Here is a 23,934-nt window from a genome sequence, read left to right on the forward strand (position 1 = left end):
GGTGAGGACTGGCTGCGTATGCGCTTAAATATTTTCGGGGAGGTCTCTGGTGGCTCAGCAGACTAAGTCTGTCTGTTATTAACAGCAGCTGCTTGCAATTACTGCAAGTTCAAGTCCCACCAGGCCCAAGGTTGACTCAGCCTTCCATTCTTTATAAGGTAGGTAAAATGAGGACCCAGATTGTTGGGAGCAATAAAAGTTGACTTTGTATATAATAAACAAATGGATGAAGACTATTGCTTAACACATTGTAAGCTGCCCTGAGTCTTCGGAGAAGGGCGGGATATAAATGCAAATTAAAAAAGGGGGGGAGGCTTTTCAGGGGGAGGCTTATTTTCGCACATGCGCTCAAAAGCGCAATTGGGCTTATTATCAGGGGATGTCTCATTCTTGGGGAAACAGGGTAGACTAAGGCCACTTTAATACAGTTTGCTTGCTTAGATTATAGCATGCTGTCTGAGGCGGCTATTATATTTTCTAAAACCTGTTTTATGAGTTAGCATATGGAGTGAACCCTGCCCATTATGGTTGATTTAATAAACCGTGGCTAAACCAAAGTTAGTCTTTCGTGTGAAGGTAGCCTGCATGTACGACTAATAATTCCTGGTGCCACAAAGAAGAGGGAGTCAACCTATTCTCCAAAGCCCCTGAGGGTAGAACAAGAAGCAATGGGTGGAAACTGATCAAAGAAAGAAGCAACCTTAGAACCAAGGAGAAGTTTCCTGACAGAGAGAACAATTAATCAATGGAATGGCTTGCCTCCAGAAGTTGTGAATGCTCCAACACTGGAGGTTTCTAAAAGAGTTTGGACAACAATTTGTCTGAAATGCTAGAGCAGGGGATTGAATTGGAAGACCTCCAAGTTCCCTTCCAATTGTGTTATTCATACCAGCCTACTTAGGGATCCTAGCTGAAGACATTTGAAAACAGTAGCCTTACAGTAGCTTTCCCAAAATATCAGACCCGAGGGCACTGCATGTATATGCATGAAGACTAGCTTCTTGTTTTTCATGCTGCATCCTCTCTTGCATTCCTCTAGTTAAGATCAGGGTTGGACTTGATTTGCCAAGAGTTCAAATCAACGCCCTTTCTCCCTATCCCTGTTTAATCTAACGATGCTCACAAAGAAATTACTGTCTTCAAGAGAAAGTCCAGGCCAGATTAGGGTTCCCATAGTGGAATGGCATAGCATAGCATAGCATAGAATAAATCAAGTCAGAAAGAACCTTGGAGGTCTTCTAGTCCAGGGGTCTCCAACCTTGGTCCCTTTAAGACTTGTGGACTTCAATTCCCAGAATTCAAAGCTGGCTGAGGAGGTTCTGATTCCAATTGTGGTCGTAAGACGAGGACTACCTATATTGGCTTCCAGTAGCACAGGTTTCATTAAAATGTGTTTGCTAAACACTGTGCTGGAATCCAACTGCAGGTGGTTTTAACTCTGGCCTCAACCCACATGGCTCTGTGCATGGTCTTTGTAAAAGTCAATACTATACCTTTTTAGCTTGGGCTTTTGGAAGAGTCCCAAACTGTGGTTCTGAAGGCCGGTCAACCGGATTATTGATATCGGAAGGGACACTCTCTGTTCTCCTTAATCGTGGTACTAACGAAGCAGAGAGAAGACAAAATCAGCATTTTACTCAGCCTTCTTAAAACTACAACAGCCACACTGAATTCAGGATTCAGAATAGCAGAGTTGGAAGGGACCTTGGAGATCTTCTAGTCCAGGGGTCTCCAACCTTGGCAACTTTAAGACTTGTGGACTTCAACTCCCAGAATTCAAAGCTGGCTGAGGAACTCTGGGAGTTGAAGTCCACAAGTCTTAAAGGGACCAAGGTTGGAGACCCCTGTTCTAGTCCAACCCCTTATTCAAGCAGGAAACCCTATATCCGTGATGGCGAACTATGGTATGAGTGCCACAGGTGGCACACAGAGTCATATCGGTAGGCATGCACGCATTGTCCTAGCTGCAGCGTGCATGCGCGCACCGGCCAGTTGATTTTCGGACCTTCCGGGCCCACCGGAAGTCAGGAAACAGGCTGTTTCCAGCCTCCGGAGGGCCTCTGGTGGGGTAGGGAAGACCGTTTTCGCCCTCCCCAGACTCCTAGAAAGCCTTTGGAGCCTGGGGAGAGTAAAAAATTCACCTATTGGGCCCATCGTGCCATCGCGTGCCAAAAGCGGAGTGAGCATGGGGGGGGGGGAGTGTCGTGCGCACATGTGCATGAGGGGGTGGGGTGCATTGAATTATGAGTATGGGCATGGGCGCACACGACATCCCCCCCGTGCTCCCCCTACTTTTGGCATGCAATGGCAAAAAGGGTAGCCATCACTGCCCTATATTATCGGATTGGAAGCTATGTTAGAGGTCACCTAGGGCAGGAATCTGCAAACTTGGCTCTTTTAAGACTTGTGGACTTCAACTCCCAGAGTTCCTCAGCCAGCAAAGCTTAAAAGAGCCAAGTCTGCAGACCTCTGACCTAGTTCAACCCCATGCATAATGCCAGGCTGTTTAAAACTCAGTTTTGTGACAAATGTTTATGACCTTGTTTGCAATGGTCATTAAGTGAATGCTTCAGTTGTTAAGCAAACCAATGGCTCACTATGTGGGCAGTTTTGCTGAAAACCAAGCGTAGATGCCAGTTTTCAACAAAACCAATGCAAAAACATGACGATGGGATATTGTAAATGGCTGTAAACGAGGCCCGGTTGTTGAGCATCTGATGTGCACTTACATTGCCGCAGGGGGTGAGTGCCAGGACTTCAAATCCAAGTCGTAAGTACCCACAGTCTCTAAGCAACAGGCCATAAATTGAGGACTACCCGCACAGACCAGCACATAACAGTTCTCAAACAGGAATCCCAGCAAAAAAAGTTTTACATCATTTTTTTCTAACCTTCCTATCAGTCCAGCTCTATAGCACCTCCTGTCAGCTGGTGTTGTTGTGGCAGATGGGAAAGCCTGTTTGGGCAAACGTCTCATATATATGTACAAATGTGATGCTTTGTGACAATAAAACTACCACTGTCCTAACCTGGTGGAGTCTTATAATTGTCAGCAAAGCAGAATGTCAGTGCAATTAGAGGGGGGAAATCGGGGGGAGGGGAGGCGGAAAACTCTCATAAGATGGAACCAATTTTATGAGAGTAAGACCACACCTAGAAAACTGCATCCAGGGCCTCTGGTGGCTCAGCAGACTAAGTCTGTCTGTTATTAACACAGCTGCTTGCAATTACTGCAAGTTCAAGTCCCACCAGGCCCAAGGTTGACTCAGCCTTCCATCCTTTATAAGGTAGGTAAAATGAGGACCCAGATTGTTGGGGGCAATAAAGTTGACTTTGTATATAATATACAAATGGATGAAGACTATTGCTTAACACATTGTAAGCCGGAGAAGGGCGGGATATAAATTCAAATTAAAAAAAAAAGTTTTGGTCACCACACTATAAAAAAGACATTGAGACTCTAGAAAGAGTGCAGAGAAGAGCAGCCAAGATGAATAGGGGACTGGAGACTAAAACATATGAAGAACAGTTGCAGGAACTGGGCATGGCTAGTCTGGTGAAGAGAAGGACCAGGGGAGACATCTCAGCAGTATTTGAGGGGCTGGAGGAAGGGGTCAAGTTATTTTCCAAGGCACCTGAAGGCCAGACAAGGAATAATGGATGGAAACTGATCAAGGAGAGATTCAACCTAGAAATAAGGAGAAATTTCCTGACAGAACAATCAACCAACGGAACAGCTTGTCTTCAGAAGTTATGGGAGCTTCATCATGGGGTTTTAAGAAGAGATTGGACTGCCATTTGTCAGAAATGGTGTAGGGTCTCCTGCTTGGGTGGGGGGTTGGACTAGATAACCTACAAGATCCCTTCCAACTCTGTTAATCTGTTAAATCTGTTAGAACCTGGATGCTCAGCAGCTTTGCATCTGGACTGTCAAATATTTGAATTCTTTTTTCCCCCCCAGCTCTCCTTCCTTTATATCGGTGTTTCTCAACCTTGGGAATGTTAAGGTAATGGATTTCAACTCCCAGAATTCCCCAGTCAGCCATGCTGGCTGGAGAAATCTGGGAACTGAGCTCCACATCTTAAAGTTCCCAAGGTTGAGCAACACTGCTTTGCATAGTTCCTTCATTTCCTCAGCCACCCAAACAGCATTACTACATAATCGCTGTCAGACACAACTGCCAAAACACTGCTAACCCAAACCTCAATCTCATTATGAAGCGTTTCAAAACTCTGAAGCACGAAATCGTAAACTCACAACCCACAGATGTACATGGAATTAGCCTTCTTGTATTTATATGACATGGGGCAGAACAATCTAGCCCTTAGGTGACAAAATTATGCTTTCAGATATATGCATTGCATGTTCCTGCATTAGCAAATTTAAAACCTAAAAATCTACATTCATTTGAGAATACTTTATTCTGTTCTGTTCTGCTGTTGTAACTTTGAACGGTCACTAAGCGAACTATTGTAAGTCAAGGATTACATGTATAATCAGGTCTTTGGTAAAACCATACATTTGGTCACCACAATATAAAAAAGATGTTGAGACTCTAGAAAGAGTGCAGAGAAGAGCAACAAAGATGATTAGGGGACTGGAGGTTAAAACATATGAAGAACAGTTGCAGGAATTGGGTATGTCTAGTCTAGTCTAGAGAAAGGGACACGGTGGCTCAGGGGCTAGGACGCTGAGCTTGTCGATCGAAAGGTCGGCAGCTCAGCGGTTCGAATCCCCTAGTGCTGCTGTGTAACGGGGTGAGCTCCCGTTACTTGTCCCAGCTTCTGCCAACCTAGCAGTTTCGAAAGCACATAAAAATGCAAGGAGAAAAAATAGGGACCACCTTTGGTGGGAAGGTAACAGCGTTCCGTGCACCTTTGGTGTTGAGTCATGCTGGCCACATGACCATGGAGACGTCTTCGGACAGTGCTGGCTCTTCGGCTTTGAAACGGAGATGAGCACCGCCCCCTAGAGTTGGGAACGACTAGCACGTATGTGCGAGGGGAACCTTTACCTTTAGTCTAGAGAAAAGAAGGACTAGGGAGTGACATGATAGCAGTGTTCCAATGTCCAAAGAAGAAGGGGTCAACTTATTTTCCAGAGCATCAGAAGATAAGACAAGAAGCAATGGATGGAAACTAATTGAAGAGAGAAGCAACCTAAAAATAAGGAGAAACTTCCTGGCAGTGAGAACAATAAACCAGTGGAATGGCTTACTTTCAGAAGTTGGGGTGCTCAATCACCAGAGGTGGGATTCCCTACCGGTTCACAAATGTGAGCACCTGCCTTCCACGCATGCTCTTTGCTCACATGCGTGCCTTCAGCACATGCACACAGCCTCCAAAACGTGGCGAAATAGGATGACATTACGACTGACTGGGTGGGCGGGCCTACCGCAGTCGCCAGTGCCGATTCGCCCAAAACCGGACAGAACCGGCTGAATCCAACCACTATGCATCACTGTAGGTTTTGAAGAAGAGACTGGACAGCCCCTTGTCTGGAATGGTACAGGGTCTCCTGCTTGAACAAGGGGGTTGGATTAGAGGACCTCCAAAAGCCCTTTCAACTCTTGTTATTCTGTTATTTTTATTTTAATCTAAGGTGACCTCTAGTTTCTTCTGTTTCTGGAAGGACTTGTTTGTTATTTGAATAACCTCATGGATTTATGGAAAATGAGCTCGGTACTCTCACATTCCCAGCAATTGACTGGGCTGGCAATCCCCTCCACCATTGTTGGGAAAAAAAATATATATTTTTTTTAAAGTAATTTAAAATTCTGTTGAGAAATATACATACTGTTCCAGAAGACATTGAGAAATGAGAATTTGGTGCCACCTAGAGTTGGAAAAGGGGGGAAAAAACTGCTAGAAGCTTTATAGGAGTGTACTTCAACTCAGTCAAGTTTAAGATGGGAAGATTTCAACTCCCAGAATTTTTCCCAGCACAAAATAGTGCTATAAATCTTGCAAAGGCTTAAGGTACCCACTTCATTACTTAAAATCTCCAGCTCCCTCTTGCCCAGAGGACCCTGTAAACCACTATCGGGTGGTATATACCGTATTTTTCAGTGTATAAGACGCACCGGAGTATAAGATGCACCTTAATTTTGGGAGAGGAAAACAAGAAAAAAAGAATTCTGCCTAGCAGAGCCATACTGGTTGCCTTTTTTGGGGAGCGCACCAATCTACCTTCTTCGAAAATAGAGGCACCGGTCTACTAGCCGCCTACAGTGCTGATCAGCTGAAGTGCAGCCCTTTGAAGCACCGCGGCAGATGCAAGACCCTTTTCATGAGGATGTGCGGCTGTGCAACGCACAGAAGCCGACAACCTCCGAAGGGTGGGGGGGGGCGGCAGGTGGGGGGGGCTACATTCGGTGTATAAGACATACCCAGATTTTCACCCTCTTTTGGGGGGTAAAAAGGTGCGTCTTATACCCCGAAAAATATGGTAAGTCTAAGTGCTATTGCTGTTGCTATCCTGCCCGCATCCCCTTCTGGAATGCAGCTCTTCATGTGCTGTGGAAAGCTAGGTGTGAACCTTAGGCTAACAAAAACTGCCCTTCTTTGGTAGAAAGTTAGTTGATTGACATCGAGTAGAGGTACTCCTCAACCTATGACCGCATTTGGGACCAGAATTTTCCATTGCTAAGCAAGGTGGTTAAGTGACTCATGCCTGATTTTACGAGCTTTTTTCCCATGGTTGTTAAACAGACCATTGGAGTTGTGAACTGAAGCGTGTGTCCATTAAGCAAATCTTAAATCTGCAAGTTGCCTTGCAGGCCATTTGATAAAAGGCATTTAAGTCAACTAATACGTCAACTTTTAAAAATCTTATTTTCCTAGACTTACCCCAGGGATCGCCACAAGCGGTACGAAGAGATATTGGCCTGTCTGTCACACACAGGTGAGTTTTTCAGATGGTTGAGCACACAAGTCGCCACGGTGTGGCTCAGGCTGTAAGAAGCCTGTTATTAAAACACAGCTGCCTGCAATTACTGCAGGTTCTAGTCCCACCAGGTCCAAGGTTGACTCAGCCTTCCATCCTTTATAAGGTAGGTAAAATGAGGACCCAGATTGTTGGGGGGGCAATAAGTTGACTTTGTAAATATACAAATAGAATGAGACTATTGCCTTACACACTGTAAGCCGCCCTGAGTCTTCGGAGAAGGGCAAGATATAAATGTAAATAAAAAAAAAAGTCCAATGTTGATGAAGGTTCTCAGCTATCCGGGTAGAGTTGTCTGCAAGTTAACCATCCAAGTTAGAGTGGTCTGTTACATACTTTGGGGAGGAAACCCCTGAAGTTGGTGTGGCAGCCGGAGTGGGATTCAACCGGTTCGGGCAAACCAGATGTTAATATTAATCTAGTTTGCCGAACCGGTTGTTCCAAGGACTGGCTGACTCCACCCACCCCGTCCCTCCCCTCCCCGGAGTCTCCACAGGGTCCGTTTTGGATGCCAGGTAAGTGCCAGGCACGCACGGAGGCTCCAGCAGGGCAAACAATGGGCCTACCAGAAGTCCGGAAACGAGACCATTTCCAGCCTCCGGAGGACCTGCGGTACCTGGGGGAATCCATTTTCACCGCCCTGGAGGCTTGAAGAAAGCCTCCGGAGCCTGGGGAGGGCGAACCCCACCCCCACTGCGGTGCAGGAGGCTGAGTAGGCCACGTCCCCATGGCCATGCCTACCCAGCAACCGGGCAGAGAACCAACTGTGTGGCAGGAGTTGGCACATTCCAACCACTCTCTGCCTAACTGCCTTGCTCTGACCAAGGAAGGTGCCTGGGTACCTCTCAAACTAACCGTAAAGAAAGTCTAAGTTGCAATGATTCAACCTTCAGACAGTCTCATACTAACCTTCATGCAAGTACCAATCAGCTTCTGTCAAAGGTTGCAAGCCCTTGGCTGATCTGAGTGGGGCTGGAATAATTTCCCAGTTTAGTTGCATAATGTGGTGGTGGTGGGAAGACAAGTTTGAAGTGACAAGAGCCCCCTAAGAAAACCTACCTGTATAAGCACCATTGTCTTAGGTGGCATTAATTTTCCCACCTCCGTTGTTCATTTGGCTATGGGGGCGATGACGGGAAAAAAGTAGAATTAATCAGTCCAGATTTGAGTTATATTTCAAACCTCATTTACCCAAGCTGGTACGGGCAATTGTCTGGAATTCTAAGAGTTATACAGGTAGTCCTCAACTTACAACCACAACATGGAATGGCATTTCCTTCGCTAAGTACAGCGATTGCTAAGGGAATGGTACTCAATTTTATGACTTATTTTGGTCATGGTTGTTAAGCGAATGGCTGGTTGCCAAGCACCCAAGTTTTGACCAAGAGACTGTGAGGATGCTTCAGTGGTCAAAAGTGCAAATATTGGTTGTCAGTCACTTTTTTCAGTGTCACAGTAACTTCACATGGACGCTAAATGAACTATTGTAAGTCCAGGACTATCTGCAGTCCAAAGTACAAGACAGTCAACAGCTCCTGTGCTAAGCAAAGTTTTGGATGCTTTCTACCAAAATTCAATACTCAGATTCATGGGCTTTGAAATAGTAAAGGATTCTGCTCTGGGTTGTTTTGCTTTGTTTTGTGTTTTGAGATTTGGATTTTAAGGCATTTCACAGTTACTTTTTCCTTTCTTAATGGATTCTTTTGTTAAGCCTCTCTTTCTCTCTCCAGCAACAACCTGAAAAACAATACTGGAGAAAACTTAGCAGGCTTCGCCAACGGTGTTTCTCAACCTGCTTTCCTTAATTCAGTGTCTTCTTTTACAGCTGTGTTCTGTTTCCTCTCATTCAGGTTTTCTACAAAATCCTGGCTCTCCCAGGTGTGCCAAGTGTGTCAGAAAAGCATGATGTTTGGAGTAAAATGTAAACACTGCAGGTAAGCCAGTGATAACGGTGTTTCCCTTGTGTTGAAAATGATAGTCGATAGGGGGTTTCACATTATGTTTGCTGTGCGTGTGTGCGTCCGGTTCGCCTTCCGTACATGTGCTCAGCTTTGCTCGTCCGTGTGTCTTCTGTGCATGCGCCCGGCCTCAAAAACACGCCTAAATAGGATGACATAGCACAGGGGCGTGTGGGAAGGCCCACCCGTAATTTCCACTACTGATTCGGGCGAATCGGTCCGAACCGGCTGAATGCCATCTCTGGTTATAGTCTATAAAAATACAACAAGCAAACAAAGAACCCTAGCAGGGATTCACCTGGGGAATTCAACAGAAAAGGAAGAAGGGAAATGAATAGAATAGAATAGAATAGAATAGAATAGAATAGAATAGAATAGAATAGAATAGAATAGAATAGAATAGAATAGAATAGAATAGAATAGAATAGAATAGATGGGGTGGGGTGGGGTGGGGTGGGGTGGGGTGGGGTGGGGAGGAGAGGAGAGGAGAGGACAGGAGAGGACAGGAGAGGACAGGAGAGGACAGGAGAGGGTTGGAAGGGAAGAGGACAGGACAGGACAGGACAGGACAGGACAGAACAGAACAAGATTGCACACTCAGCTCCACAGTAGAAAAACTCATTCCCTGAAGAACTGCTGATTGCAAGGATTGCTGTGTAAAAACTGCCGATTGCCCAGTGACTGATTACATGACTACTTCCGGCTGAGTAAGCAGAGATCCTAAGAAAAATAGAAAGCAGCCGGGTTCCTAAGATCACTCACTTGTTGAGTGTATAGGATAATGGGAGTTTGGGGGAGAATCCCAAACAATTTTTTTTCTTCTTTAGTCAAAGGTTTATATTTTGCTAAGGGAGAGCCCTTTTTTTTTTTTGCCTTGAATAGAAAGAGCAAAGGACTGGAGTCTGTAATTATAATGTTTGTCTTTCTTGCCAGAAAAGAGTCAACAGTGAATGAATCACGGTATGACTACAGTGTTTAATCAGTTCAGATTCAGTCTCTGCTATGGAAAGTGCCTGTCGAGTAACTTAAAAGAAAATGGTCAAACAGGGAATAAGATCATTGGATGAGAATAACGGTTAGAAGCAAGAGATGCTGAAAATACCCTGTGGAACTTTCCCCACGGTGGCTCAGTGGCTAAGACGCTGAGCTTGTCGATTGAAAGGTCGGCAGTTCAGCAGTTTGAATCCCTAGTGCCACATAATGGGGTGAGCTCCCGTGACTTGTCCCAGCTTCTGCCAACCTAGCAGTTCGAAAGCATGTAAAAAATGCAAGTAGAAAAATAGGGACCACCTTTGGTGGGAAGGGAACAGCGTTCCGTGCGCCTTTGGCGTTGAGTCATGCCGGCCACATGACCACGGAGACATTTTTTGGACAGTGCTGGCTCTTCGGCTTTGAAACAGAGATGAGCACCGCCCCCTAGAGTCGGGAACGACTAGCACATATGTGCGAGGGGAATGTTTACCTTTATCTAACTTTCCCCGAGCGGTCAAGGGAAGTAAAAGAGACATTGCAAAATGGGAATATAGCAGGGGTGGGATTCAGCCGGTTCGGACTGGTTCGGGTGAACCTGTAGTTACGGCTAGCAATTGAGACTATAATTTCTGATGTTAAGCAAGGCAGTTGTTAAGGGAGTCACATCCAATTTTATGACATTTTTTGTCATGGTTGTTAAGCAAATCACTTGCAGTTGTTAATAAGATGGTTGTTAGGGCTTCCCTCATTGACTTTCCTTATCTGAAGCCAGCTGGAAAAGTCGCAAATAGCATTCACATGACCCCAGGTTACTGCAAACATCATAACTGCATGCCAATTACCAAGTGTCCAAATTCTGATTGCATGACAGGGCCACGGTGTGGCTCAGGCTGTAAGAAGCCTGTTATTAAAACACAGCTGCCTGCAATTACTGCAGGTTCTAGTCCCACCAGGCCCAAGGTTGACTCAGCCTTCCATCCTTTATACGGTAGGTAAAATGAGGACCCAGATTGTTGGGGGGGCAATAAGTTGACTTTGTAAATATACAAATAGAATGAGACTATTGCCTTACACACTGTAAGCCTCCCTGAGTCTTCGGAGAAGGGCGGGATATAAATGTAAAAAAAAAAAAAATGACTGTGGGGATGTTGCAACCGTTGTAAGTGCAAGGACCAGTTGCAAGTCACTTTTTCCAGTGCTGCTGTCACTTCAAACGGTCGCTAAGTGAATGGTTGTAAGCGAAGTGAACTCCGCTCACAAGTATTCACCACATATGAAAATAAATGATACTGTAAAATTGTATCATCCTGGTCTTTGAAAAATTTAGAAGTGCCAAGACTTTAGTACTCTCAACAATCTAGTCCAGGGGAAAAAAAGAAAAATGGCAAATCAACAATTAGCCATACAACACTTTCCAATATGGAATTAAAATTTGGATTCTCTAAAACAGTGTTTCTCAATCTTAGCAACTGAAATGTGTGGACTTCAATTCCCAGAATTCCCCATTGCTGGCTGGAGAATTCTGGGAGTTGAAGTCCACATGTCTTCATGTGGCCATGGTTGAGAAACACTGTCTCGTTCAGAGTTTCCCAGCCTTTTTGGGTTGGCAGCCCAGAGTCTAGGGACGGAAAAGAGGGGATGGTTTTGTGGGAGGGGCAGGCACAGTGTGCGTATGTGCATGTGTGTAACTGGTGCTCACGCGAATGGGGCTGATAGCACCTGCGACAGTCACGCAAATGCCTGTGACGCTCGCACGAGTGGGATAGAGAGTGCCTGCAACGCTTGCATGAGTGGGGTGGTGAGCCCATTGTGAATAGACCGCAGCTCTGTAGCGGCTGCAGCCCACAGGTTGTGTTGTGTCTTGTCCGCTCTCACCGCAACCAGGGTCTGCTTATCTGCTCCCGAACACGGAGGAATGTATGCCTCCCGGCCCCAGTCCTGGCTCCATGCCCAGACAAGCTGCAGAGGAGGGGGCACCTCCCGGTCCCAGCCCTGGCTCCATGCCCAAGCAGCCTGCAGAGGAGGGAGCATCCCCCGGCCCCAGCCCTGGCTCCATGCCCAGGCAAACGGAGCAGCTAGACCCCTCCCCCTCCTCCACAGCATGTGAGCCTGAGGAAAGTTTACTTCCAACAGCTGATTGGAGTGACCCTCGCATCAGAAGATTGGATAGGCGGAGGCAACAGAAGGAAGGGAGGGGCAGGCCTTAATGAGTGCTGAGTCATGGAGCCACACCCCATGGCCTATATAAAGGATCTGCTTTCTGGCAGTCTCTGAGTCAGGCAAAGTCGAACTTATCTTGCTGAAGTCACTTACTGGTCTCCTGCCTGCTCTGAGGACTTTGCTAGGACTTTGGGCAGAGCTGCAGAGGCAAGCCTGATTCGGATTTCCCTGACCCGGCCGTCAGCGGAGGAGTGGGACACGACAGGTTGGGGGGCCCTGGTTTAGTCGATGCATGTGAGTTGCCCTTCACAGGCTTGATGCTTTATTGAGAAATTGACTTGGATGAGTTATACTGGAGAGACTGTAAGTGAGGTTAAGAAGGTAAATCAGAATTGTTGAAGTAGAACTCTAGAGCAGGGGTCTCCAACCTTGGCAACTTTAAGATTTGTGGACTTCAACTCCCAGAGTTCCGGGGAGTTGAAGTCCACAAGTCTTAAAGTTGCCAAGGTTGGAGACCCCTGCTCTAGAGCATTTAAAATTAGAACATAAGTTAGATCAGGGTTTCTCAACCTCAGCATCTTTAGATGCTGAGCCGAGGTGGCCTAGTGGTTAGAGTGCATTACTGCAGGCTACCTCAGCTGACTGCTAGCTGCAGTTTGGCAGTTCAAATCTCACCGGCTCAAGGTTGACTCAGCCTTCCATCTTTCAGAGGTGGGTAAAAGGAGGACCCAGATTTTTGGGGGCAATAGGCTAATTCTGTAAAATTGCTTAGAGAGGGCTGAAAAGCACTATGAAGTAATATATAAGTCTAAGTGCTATTGCTATTTAGAATAGGATAGAATTTTTTATTGGCCAAGTGTGATTGGACACACAAAGAATTTGTCTTGGTGCATATGCTCTCAGTGTACATAAAAGAAAAGATACGTTCATCAAGAATCATAAGGTACAACACTTAATGCTAGTCATAGGGTACAAATAAGCAATCTGGAAACAATATCAATATAAATCGTAAGGACACAAGCAACAAGGTTTACAGTACGATGTATGGATTTCAACTTCCAGAATTCTCCAGCCAGCATGAGGCTGACTGAGTTTGAAAAACACTGAATTAGATTATATGATGCTATATTTTCCCTGGCTTCAAAAAACCCAAACCCTCCAGCATGATGTAACGATTAGGATGCTGTCTTATGTTCGCAAAAAGACATATTCCGATTTCCATTTAATGCCAGGGTCATTGGATGATCTGTGATAATGCTAGTTGTAGTTAATGGGAATTTCAATCTAACACAGCTGCAGGACCTTGGACACCCATAAAGCTTCGTAGCCACGTTCTGTGGCTGAATTTGGTCTTTCCAATCCCAACGTCACACTCTGATCGATGCCTCCTGCTTTCTCCTGAGAAAAGCAGTGGGAATATTTTCAATTGCCTAATATATCTTTTCCCTTTTGCAGATTAAAATGTCATAACAAATGCACCAAAGAAGCTCCACCCTGTAGAATATCTTTCTTACCTAGTAAGTGCCTTTATATTCTTTTTAAACTTTTCTTCCTCTTACCAGATTACTTGCTGCTTACGTTCAGTTTTTATGTTCAGTTATATCCAGTTTGGGTCACCATATTATAAAAAAAAGATGTAGAGACTCTGGAAAGAGCGCAGAAAAGAGCAACAGAGATGATTAGGGGGCTGGAGGCTAAAACATGAAAAATGGTTGCGGGAATTGGGTTTGTCCAGTCTAGTGAAAAGAAGGAACCAGGGGAGACATGAATCAGGGGTGGGTTCTACTTACCTTTATTACTGGTTTGCAACGGGAGCTTCTGCGCATGCGCAGAAGCTTCCAAATGACGTCCAGTTGGTGCGGGGAACCTCCCGCTGGTTTTATTACCGGTTCTTGTGAACTGGTCCAAACCAGGGGCAACCCACCACTAACATGAATGCAGTGTTCCAATATTTGAGGGGCTGCCACAAAGAAGAGGGGGATCAACCTATTTTCTAAAGCACCAAAAGGCAGGACAAAAAGCAATGGATGGAAACTAATGAAGGAGAGAAACAACCTGGAATTAAGGAGAAATTTCCTGACAAGTGAAGGCAATTAATCATTGGAATGACTTGCCTCCAGAAGTTTTGGGTGCTCCATCACTGGAAGCTTTTAAAAAGAAATTGGACAATGATTTGTCTGAAATGGTATAGGGTTTCCTGCTTGAGCAGGGGACTGGACTAGAACAGGGGTCTCCAACCTTGGCAACTTTAAGACTTGTGGACTTCAACTCCCAGAGTTGAAGGTCCACATGTCTTAAAATTGCCAAGGTTGGAGACCCCTGGACTAGAAGACCTCCAAAGTTCCTTCCAACTCTGTTATTCCGACTAAATGAGAGCCTTTGACATAACATATTACTCCTGTCTATCTCTGGCTAGTTGGCTACACAATTAACCACTGGGATGGTTTGCCTTCAGAAGTTGTAGGTGCTCCATCACTGAAGAGACCGGCAGCCTTATATCCAGAATGATATAGGGCCGTGATGGCAAACTTATGGCACGCGTGCCACAGGTGGCACACAGAGTCATATCTGCAGGCACATGAGCCGTTGCCCTAGTTCAGGTCCAGCGCTCATGTGCGCGCTGAACGGCTAATTTTCAGATGGCCCCTCCCACACTGCCCCTCCCTTCCCAGGAGTCTCCACGGGGCCCATTTTGGATGCCAGGTAAGTACAGGCCTCGCGTGGAGGGCCTTTCTAGGCTCCAGAGGGCCTCCAGAGGGTGGATGGGGGAGGCAGTTTCCGCCTTCCCCAGGTTTCCAGAAAGCCTCTGGAACCTGAGGAGGGTGAAAAACGGGCCTTCCTGGCCCACTGGAAGTCAGGAAATGGGCTGTTTCTGGCCTCTGGAGGGTTCAGGGAGGCCTGCTAGGCCCAAAACGGGGCGCAGGGGGGTGGGGTCATGCACGCATCCAGGCGGCATTGAATTATGGGTGTGGGCATGAGCACGTTTGACACACACACACCCCACGATCCCCCTCCCCCCGCTTTTGGCACGTGACAGCAAAAAGGTTAGCCATCACTGATACAGGGTCTCCTTGAGCAGAGGGTTGGACTAGAACAGGGGTCTCCAACCTTGGTCCCTTTAAGACTTGTGGACTTCCAACTCCCAGAATTCCTCAGCCAGCTTTGAATTCTGGGAGTTGAAGTCCACAAGTCTTAAAGTTGCCAAGTTTGGAGACTCCTGGATTAGAAGATCTCCAAGGTCCCTTCCAACTCTGCTATTCTGAATCCTGAATTCAGTGTGGCTGTTGTAGTTTTAAGAAGGCTGAGTAAAATGCTGATTTTGTCTTCTCTCTGCTTCAATAGTACCACGGTTAAGGAGAACAGAGAGTGTCCCTTCCGATATCAATAATCCGGTTGACCGGCCTTCAGAACCACAGTTTGGGACTCTTCCAAAAGCCCAAGCTAAAAAGGTATAGTATTGACTTTTACAAAGACCATGCACAGAGCCATGTGGGTTGAGGCCAGAGTTAAAACCACCTGCAGTTGGATTCCAGCACAGTGTTTAGCAAACACATTTTAATGAAACCTGTGCTACTGGAAGCCAATATAGGTAGTCCTCGTCTTACGACCACAATTGGAATCAGAACCTCTGTTGCTAAGCAAGGTAGTTAAGTAAGTCACACTCAATTTTATGACATTTTTGCCAAGGTTGATAAGCAAACCTCCGCCTTTGTTAAGTGAATCACATGCTCATTAAACTAATCCCCATTGAGTTTGCTTGTCAGAAGCTGGCTAGGAAGATTGCAGACAAACACGTGATTCCAAACTGCTGTAACCATTGCAAATACATGCCAGTTGCCAAGCGCCCAAATTTTTGAACACGTGACCATGGGGATGCTGCAACACTTGTCAGGATCGGTTGCAAGCCGCTTTCATCAGTGACGTTGTAATTTCAAACCGTCGCTAAATGAATGGTTGGAAGCTTAGAAGTACCTGTATCTAGATGCCAGATTTTAGCAGCATTGTGATCTAGAGGGAAAGCCATCTTGGGATTAAAACGGCTGCAAGTGACTTATGAATTGACCATCCTGGCTTGAGAGGTTGGCCAGACATAAACAGTTACGGCTTGAACTCAGAGTCTTAAAACAAAGCTTTCTGGCTAAGGAAGGAAAGCCAAGAATGGTGTTTTGTCTCATCCCAAAAATCACTCATTTCCAAGATTTCAGTGTTGCTTTGATCTCTCACAGGACCATCCCACAGCAATCAATCACCTCGACTCCAGTAGCAACCCATCTTCTACCACCTCTTCCACACCATCTTCTCCAGCCCCCTTCCAGTCTTCCAACCCCCCCAGCGCGACGCCTCCCCCAAATCCATCACCTATGGGCCAGCGGGACAGCCGGTTCAACTTCCCAGGTAAGTTGTTTTCAGAAGAGCAAAAAACAACAACCCAGGTTTGCCAAAGACTACCTTCTGCGTCGTCTGCCCAGCCAAAGAAATAAAAATGTAAAAAAATCAACTCAGTAAAGTTAAGATGCAACCTGTTTTTGCTTTTCTTTGCCATGGCATCTTGTTTTAATTTATCAGTTACCCACTAACAAGAGCTGTCTGGGTGATGTTCACATGAAAACAAGAAAGCCGCCCAACCCACATCTATTTATTAAATTTATGTGCTGCCCATCTCACTACCCAAAGCAATTTTGATGATAGTGGTGAAATCCAAATTTTTTTACTACCGGTTCTGTGGGCGTGGCCTGATGGGCATGGTATGGCTTGTTGGGCGTTGCAGGGAAAGAACACTACAAAATCCCCATTCCTTCCCCACTCCTGGGGAAAGGATATTGCAAAATCTCCATTACCACCCCACTCTGGGCCCAGCCAGAGGTAATATTTGCCGGTTCTCCGAACTGCTCAAAATTTCTGCTACCGCTTCTGCAGAACCTGTTAGAACCTGCTGGATTTCGCCCCTGAAATAAATTTATTTATTTATTCAATTTATATACCGCCCTTCTCCCGAAGGACTCAGAGCGGTTTACAGCCAAATAAAAATAGAGTTACAAAAATTAAAAGCATTTTAAAATCTAAATTCAAATTAGGCCGCAACAATTAAAACAACAATAAAACCATAATAAAACCTACATTTAAAATACATTAGGCCAGCCCTGCGCGATGAAACAAGAAGGTCTTCAGCTCGCATCAGAAGGTCCGGAGGTCGGGGAGTTGGCGTATCCCAGGAGGCAGCTCATTCCAGAGGGCAGGAGCCCCCACGGAGAAGGCCCTCCCCCTGGGCGTTGCCGGTCGACATTGTTTGACTGACGGTACCCTGAGGAGGCCCTCCCTATGGGAGCGCACAGGTCGCTGGGAGGCTATTGGTGGCAGCAGGCGGTCCCGTAAATAAATGATCCTCCTCTAACTTGTTCCAAGACTGCCTAGCATCGTCAAAACAAAAACAACTTAGCGTTGTGATACTTAATGTCTGCAATTAGAAATCTCACCACAAACCTACTTCTTTGTTTGCCTGCATTTTTGTAGTGAGCCTGTAGCAGATCACTTAAAGTTCAAGGTTGCTCTGTTCCCCTCCCCAGAGAAGTCGGGCAATTTCAAAATATTCGTAGGCTGAAACACTTGTGGACTAGAATAGTGTTCATATATCCTTGGCAGGTATCTGTTCATCAGACTTTTTGCTGTAACACATTTCTTTATCCATATATTCTCTGGGAATCTGTGTATTTGCTAAAACGTACTCATGTCGTTCTCTGTCTGGAAAAAGCAAACATTACAGGTGGTCCTCGAATGATGACCACAACTGAGCCCAAAGTTTCTGTGGCTAAACAAGACAATTAAGTGAATTTTGCTCCATTTTACGACTTTTCTTGCCACGGTTGTTAAGTGATTCATTGCCATTGTTAAGTTAGTAGCACGGTTGCTAAGTGAATCCGGCTTCCGCGTGGAAGGTCAGAAACCGTCATAAATATGAGCCAGTTGTTAATTATCTGAATTTTGCTTATGTGACCATGAAGTTGCTGCAATGGTTGTAAGTACAAGTCCCAGTTGTAAGTCACCTTTTTTACTGCCATTGTAAAAAGCTTCAAGAGGGCCGGAATAGCTCAGGCTGTAAGGAGCCTGTTATTAGAACACAGCAGCCTGCAATTACTGCAGGTTCTAGTCCCACCAGGTCCAAGGTTGACTCAGCCTTCCATCCTTTATAAGGTAGGTAAAATGAGGACCCAGATTGTTGGGGGGGCAATAAGTTGACTTTGTAAAATATACAAATAGAATGAGACTATTGCCTTACACACTGTAAGCCGCCCTGAGTCTTCGGAGAAGGGCGGGATATAAATGTAAAAAAAAAAAAAGCTTCAAATGGTCACTAACCAAATAGTTGTAAATCGAGGACTTCCTCCAAGCAGCATCAAAAGGAGGGAAAAGGAACTCGGTTTCTGAATTGAAGCAATTCCCCCTAGGCTTCTTTCTCCGCCAGAGACAGGATTATTTTTCTGTCTCTTCTAAGTAATAAAAAAATAACAATAAAAGTAAATAAAATAATACATAAATAAAATAAAATAAAAAGCATTTTCCAACTGGCTGCATGCTTCTCTAACTGCCTGCACTCAGAAGCATTCTCGCTGGTTGCTTTTTTACAGTTTACTAACTCTGAACTGGGATTAATTTACTACACACACACACACACACACACAAACAGACTAATTGCCTCATGTGCTAACTTTTTAACTACTGTGATCTTTTATTTTGTCTTTTTCTCTTCCCCTTTCTTCTCCTTTTCTGTCTAAACCAAACCAAACTAAACAGCTGCTCACTACATTCAGCATAGACAACAGTTTATCTTTCCAGGTAAGTTTATCTTCTAACATGTAGCTGCTCAAACATCACTTGGTTTTCCTGCAATTTTTATTTATTTTTATTTTTGTAAGCACAGAGGGAAAGAGAGAGACCGATTTTTCTTCTCCATGCTGCACTCACACGGCACGCCTGCTTACTGAAAACACACCATTTGTTTTTCTTGTGATGTCATTTGTTCCAATCCCTGTTCTTTTATATCAAAAGTTTTATAGGTATCTCTTACTGCGACATAATAAAACATGATCTTTGACTTTTCTCTGCACAAATCAATTCAATATATTTCCCCTTTTATGAACAATTAAGACAACCTGTGATCAGGGGGTGGGCTTCAGATCCTTTAGCAACGGGTACGCTGCCCCATTACTGGATGGGCGTGGCCATAGTGGGCGTGGCCTAGTCGGCCGCCTGCACCACGGCGGGTGGGCCCAGGCTCTGGAGGCTTTCCTCGAGGCTCCGGGAGGGCAAAAACAGCTTCCCTCAGGATCCGGAGGCCCTCTGGAGGCCGGAAACAAGCCTGTTTTCGGACTTCCGGAACCTCCATAGGCCTGTTTTTTGCCATCCCAGACCCTCTGTGCAGCCCCTGCACTTACCTGGAATGATGAACGGGCCATGTGGAGACTCCAGGGAGGGGCGGGTGGGGCCAGCCAGGGGTGGCATTTGCGGGTTCGCCGAACCCCAGCAATCCTTGGCTAGAAGATCGCCCGAACCCCCAGAAGCCCACCCCTGCCTGTGACCTATGAGAGAGAGGTTTCCGTACCACATTCCTCAAAGGTCTTCCACGGGGGCAGAGCTTCTAATACGCTGCCTTCACTGGAAAAGTTGAGGTACATTCAGAGATGTCCCTGCCTTAGAAATAGCCCATGTAGGAGCATCAACATCACGGGAAAGGTGATTTTGCACTATGTCATAAACCATTTTATGGTCATGAAGTGTTTTATAAAATCTGCCAAATTTCAGTTCAATGGGAGTCCATAAGACCCACATTTTGGTCCCGTGTTCTGTAAGTTGACCTGTTTAAGGTAACCTTGGTTCAAAAATAGTTGCGCTGTTTCTCCCAATTAAAGGTTACAGGGATGAGAGTTTTAGTGGCACATAGATACCGTATTTTTTGGACCATAAGGTGCACTGGAGTATAAGACGCACCTTAGTTTTTGGGGAGGAAAATAAGAAAAAAGCTGATTGGCAGGTGGCCTCTGGGAATACCCCCAATCAGCTGTTCCAGAGGTAAATTTTAGCAACAGGTTCCTTGGTTGTGAACTCTGGGCCTTGCTTTTTTTTCTGCCTCTGAAACTTCTGAAACTCTGTTTCAGAAAAAACTTTTTTCCATCTCTGAAAGCCTCCAAAACAGCTTCAGAAAAAAAAGCCTCTGAAGCAATAGTGAAATGTAAAATTTGTTACTACCGGTTCTGTGGGCGTGGCTTGGTGGGGGGATAATATGACTGGGTGGGCCAAAGAGGTTGTAAAAAATGCTTTTAAAAGGCTCTGATGATCAGGCAACTCAGCTGGGATCGTCAAGCCTTTTAAAAGCATTTTTTACAACCTCTTCGGCCGAAGGGATTGTAAAAAAAATGCTTTTAAAAGGCTTGACAATCCCAGCTGAGCCGTGTGATCATCAGAGGCTTTTTTTTTTAACTTTTAAAAGCATTTTTTCGGCGGAAGAAAAAATGCTTTTAAAAGTAAAAAAAACCCAACCTCTGATGATCACATGGCTTAGGTGGGCATGGGGGGGCAGGGAATTTTGCTACCGGTTCTCCGAACCACCCGCCACCATCGCTACCGGATCGGGCGAGCCAGTCCGAACCGGGAGCATTTCACCCCTGCTCTGAAACTCTTTTGGGGGGCTTCTTTTATGAAGCTTCCTTTCTGATGTTTTTTTCAGCCTCTGAAACCTTCATTTGAGAAGCTGGGTGGGGCTACATTTGGAGTATAAGATGCACCCAGATTTTCACCCTCTTTTTTAGGTGGGGGGGAAAAAGGTGCATCTAATACTCTGAAAAATATGGTACATATACATGAAAGTAAGCGTTTATAAACTAAGGAGAACAGGACAAAAAAATCCTGCTGATGATGTTACCTAGTCTGGTAATGAAATGTTCAGAAACTAAATTGAAACAAGCTTGGAGAGAACAGTGCCGATAAAAAGCTAATGCCAATAACAGTTGAAGCCGTGGGATTGTATCAGAAAGACAAGACGACCGATGTGGTGTCATAATGCAACCCCCCCCCTCCCACCTTTTGATCATGCAGGGTTTACATCTCAAGGACACTGTCATATTGTCTTTTTTTTTGACTCTGCCTGTCACCTCCTGTGAATGACACTCATCAAGATGGATGGTTTTTCAGCTTGAGGTCATCGTTTTGATGCAGTAGAGGAAATCCCATTTTGGAAGTGTCCTGCCTTCCAGAGTGAAAATAAATCCATCATCGAGGGATCCTTGGTGCTCTCTGAGCTTGGTTGTTTTCTTGTGGACGTTTCATTACCCAGCTAGGTAACATCATCAGTGCTACGACGGAATGGGGTGTGTTCTCATCTCAGGCTTGTTGATGGGAATGGTCTTGGTGGTTCTTTGGTTGGGCTGTTTACTGTTGGCTTATTTGGCAGTTCCTTGATTGAGGTATTGTTTACTTCTTGATCATTGGCCTGAAAACAGTAGGGCTCAGAGAACACCAAGGACCCCTCATCTCAACCCTGAGCTGCAACTACTTGCCTTTATTAAATATTTCATTGCTTCTAGATAGGAATTTATAGAGGATGTCTGATTCCCCCAACTAAAACTAGTCCAGCTTCAAGCAGGCTTTTGCCCTGTGACGTGGTGGATTATCCTTTTCGATTTTTTAGTTAGCTACAGCTAAGGGTGGCTCAGTGGCTAAGACGCTGAGCTTGTCGATCGAAAGGTCGGCAGCTCAGCAGTTCGAATCCCTAGTGCTGCCATGTAACGGGGTGAACTTTCATTACTTGTCCCAGCTTCTGCCAACCTAGCAGTTCGAAAGCACATAAAAAATGCAAGTAGAAAAATAGGGACCACCTTTAGTGGGAAGGTAACAGCGTTCCGTGCACCTTTGGCGTTTAGTCATGCCGGCCACATGACCACGGAGACGTCTTCGGACAGCAGTGGCTCTACGGCTTTGAAACGGAGATGAGCACCGCCCCCTAGAGTTGGAAACGACTAGCACTGTGATGGCAAACCTATGGCATGGGTGCCACAGGTGGCACGCAGAGCCATATTGGTCGGCACACAAGTGTTGCCCTATCTCAGCTCCGTTGTGCATGTGCACGCTGGCCAGCTGATTTTCAGGCCTTCCAGGCCTACCGGAAGTCAGGAAACAGGCTCTTTCCGGCCTCCAGAGGGCCTCCAGGGAGTGGGGAAGGCCATTTTTGCCCTCCCCAAGCTCCTAGAAAGGCTTTGCAGCCTGGGGAGGGCAAAAAACAGATCTACCGGGATCACCGTACCATTGCATGCCAAAAGCAGGGGCCTTGTAAGGGGGTTGCGCACGCATACATGGGTGCACGGGGCACATTGAATTATGGGTGTGGGCACGCGTGAGCGCAACCCCTCCATGCTCCCCCCGCTTTTGGCACGCAATGGCAAAAAGGTTAGCCATCACTGGACTAGCACATATGTGCGAGGGGAACCTTTACCTTTACCGCCAAATATTTCTTTGATGTATGTTACTGAACTTACTAAAAAGAGTGAGAACTTGAGAATTGTGCACATCAGACTTTTTTCACCCATTTATTCTTCTTTCTTTTAGAAATTCCTGGTACTCCACAAATAACGCAGCCTGCTGAAACTACAGAAAGTACTAAGTAAGTCTCTTTTTTATTTATTTATTTATTTTATTTTATTTACATTTATATCCCGCCCTTCTCCGAAGACTCAGGGCGGCTTACAGTGTATAAGGCAATAGTCTCATTCTATTTGTATATTTACAAAGTCAACTTATTGCCCCCCCAACAATCTGGGTCCTCATTTTACCTACCTTATAAAGGATGGAAGGCTGAGTCAACCTTGGACCTGGTGGGACTAGAACCTGCAGTAATTGCAGGCAGCTGTGTTTTAATAACAGGCTTCTTACAGCCTGAGCCACACCGCGGCCCATTTTTATTTATCTCCAGCATTTCCTTTTACAGGTAGTGTTTGATTTACAACCATTCATTTAGCAGCCGTTCCAAATTACAACAGCACTGAAAAAAGTGACTTATGAGTGTAATTGCAAAATTCAAATACTGTCAAAGGTCCAAAGCAGGGGTGAAATGCTCCCGGTTCGGACTGGCTCGCGCGATCCGGTAGTGCTGGTTTGGAGGACCGGTAGCAAAAATCCCTGGCCCCGCCTCCCCTGCCTCTGCTGAGCCGCACCATCAGCAGAGTTTTTTTTTTTTTACTTTTTAAAGCAGTTTTTCTTCAGCTGAAACATGCCTTGAAAAGTAAAAAAAACAAAACCCTCTGATGATCGCGGGGCTGAGCAGAGATCATCAAAACCCTTTAAAAGTTTTTTTAAAAAAACCCTCTTTAGCCGAAGGGGAAAAAAAAAAGAAAAAAACCCGAGGTTTTAAAAGCCTCCTCTGGCGATCCCAGAGGAGTTTCCTGATCCTCACAGGCTTTTAAACTCACTTTTTAACAGCCCCCACTTACAAGAGCCCCCACCCATGCCCAGCCAATTCCCCCTCCTCACTTACCTATAATTACTGCTCCTTTCGGGCACAGCATGCGTTTTTCTTCAGCTACTGATTACAGCCTGCTTTGACTTCCTGCTTTGCTGAATGAGGAACTCTGGGAGTTGAAGTCCACAATCTAAGTTACTAAGGTTGGAGACCGCTTATCTAAAAAAATAAATAAAAATAATAAAATAAAATATTTGTGCAGCTTTCTGAGATTTGGTGTGTTTCTGTAGTGTTTCACTCTAACTACGCAAACACACAAAATCTCACAAAGCTGTATGTGGCATTGTGTGTGTGTGTGTGCGCGTGTGTGTGAGTCAGTTGTGTTGTATGTGTGTAAAGTGTGAAAGTGTGAGGTTCCTGCTTGTTGCAGGGGCCATTTTGGGTGAAGCGCAGCT

The 23,934-nt window shown here is 45.5% G+C and overlaps 1 protein-coding gene across 1 annotated transcript in view; it reads left to right on the forward strand.

The window, feature by feature from the left end:
• The window catches only part of KSR1 (kinase suppressor of ras 1), a 197,202-nt gene that overhangs the window by 141,410 nt on the left and 31,858 nt on the right, over nt 1-23,934 (forward strand). The window contains exons 6-12 of the mRNA XM_058164242.1: nt 6,844-6,904; nt 8,797-8,880; nt 13,492-13,553; nt 15,379-15,485; nt 16,263-16,431; nt 18,826-18,867; nt 22,630-22,684. Coding sequence (XP_058020225.1) covers nt 6,844-6,904; nt 8,797-8,880; nt 13,492-13,553; nt 15,379-15,485; nt 16,263-16,431; nt 18,826-18,867; nt 22,630-22,684 — 580 coding nt within the window. The remainder of the gene's footprint in view (nt 1-6,843; nt 6,905-8,796; nt 8,881-13,491; nt 13,554-15,378; nt 15,486-16,262; nt 16,432-18,825; nt 18,868-22,629; nt 22,685-23,934) is intronic.

Source organism: Ahaetulla prasina, chromosome 1 (genome assembly GCF_028640845.1).
Source record: "Ahaetulla prasina isolate Xishuangbanna chromosome 1, ASM2864084v1, whole genome shotgun sequence".
Lineage (NCBI taxonomy): Eukaryota > Metazoa > Chordata > Lepidosauria > Squamata > Colubridae > Ahaetulla > Ahaetulla prasina.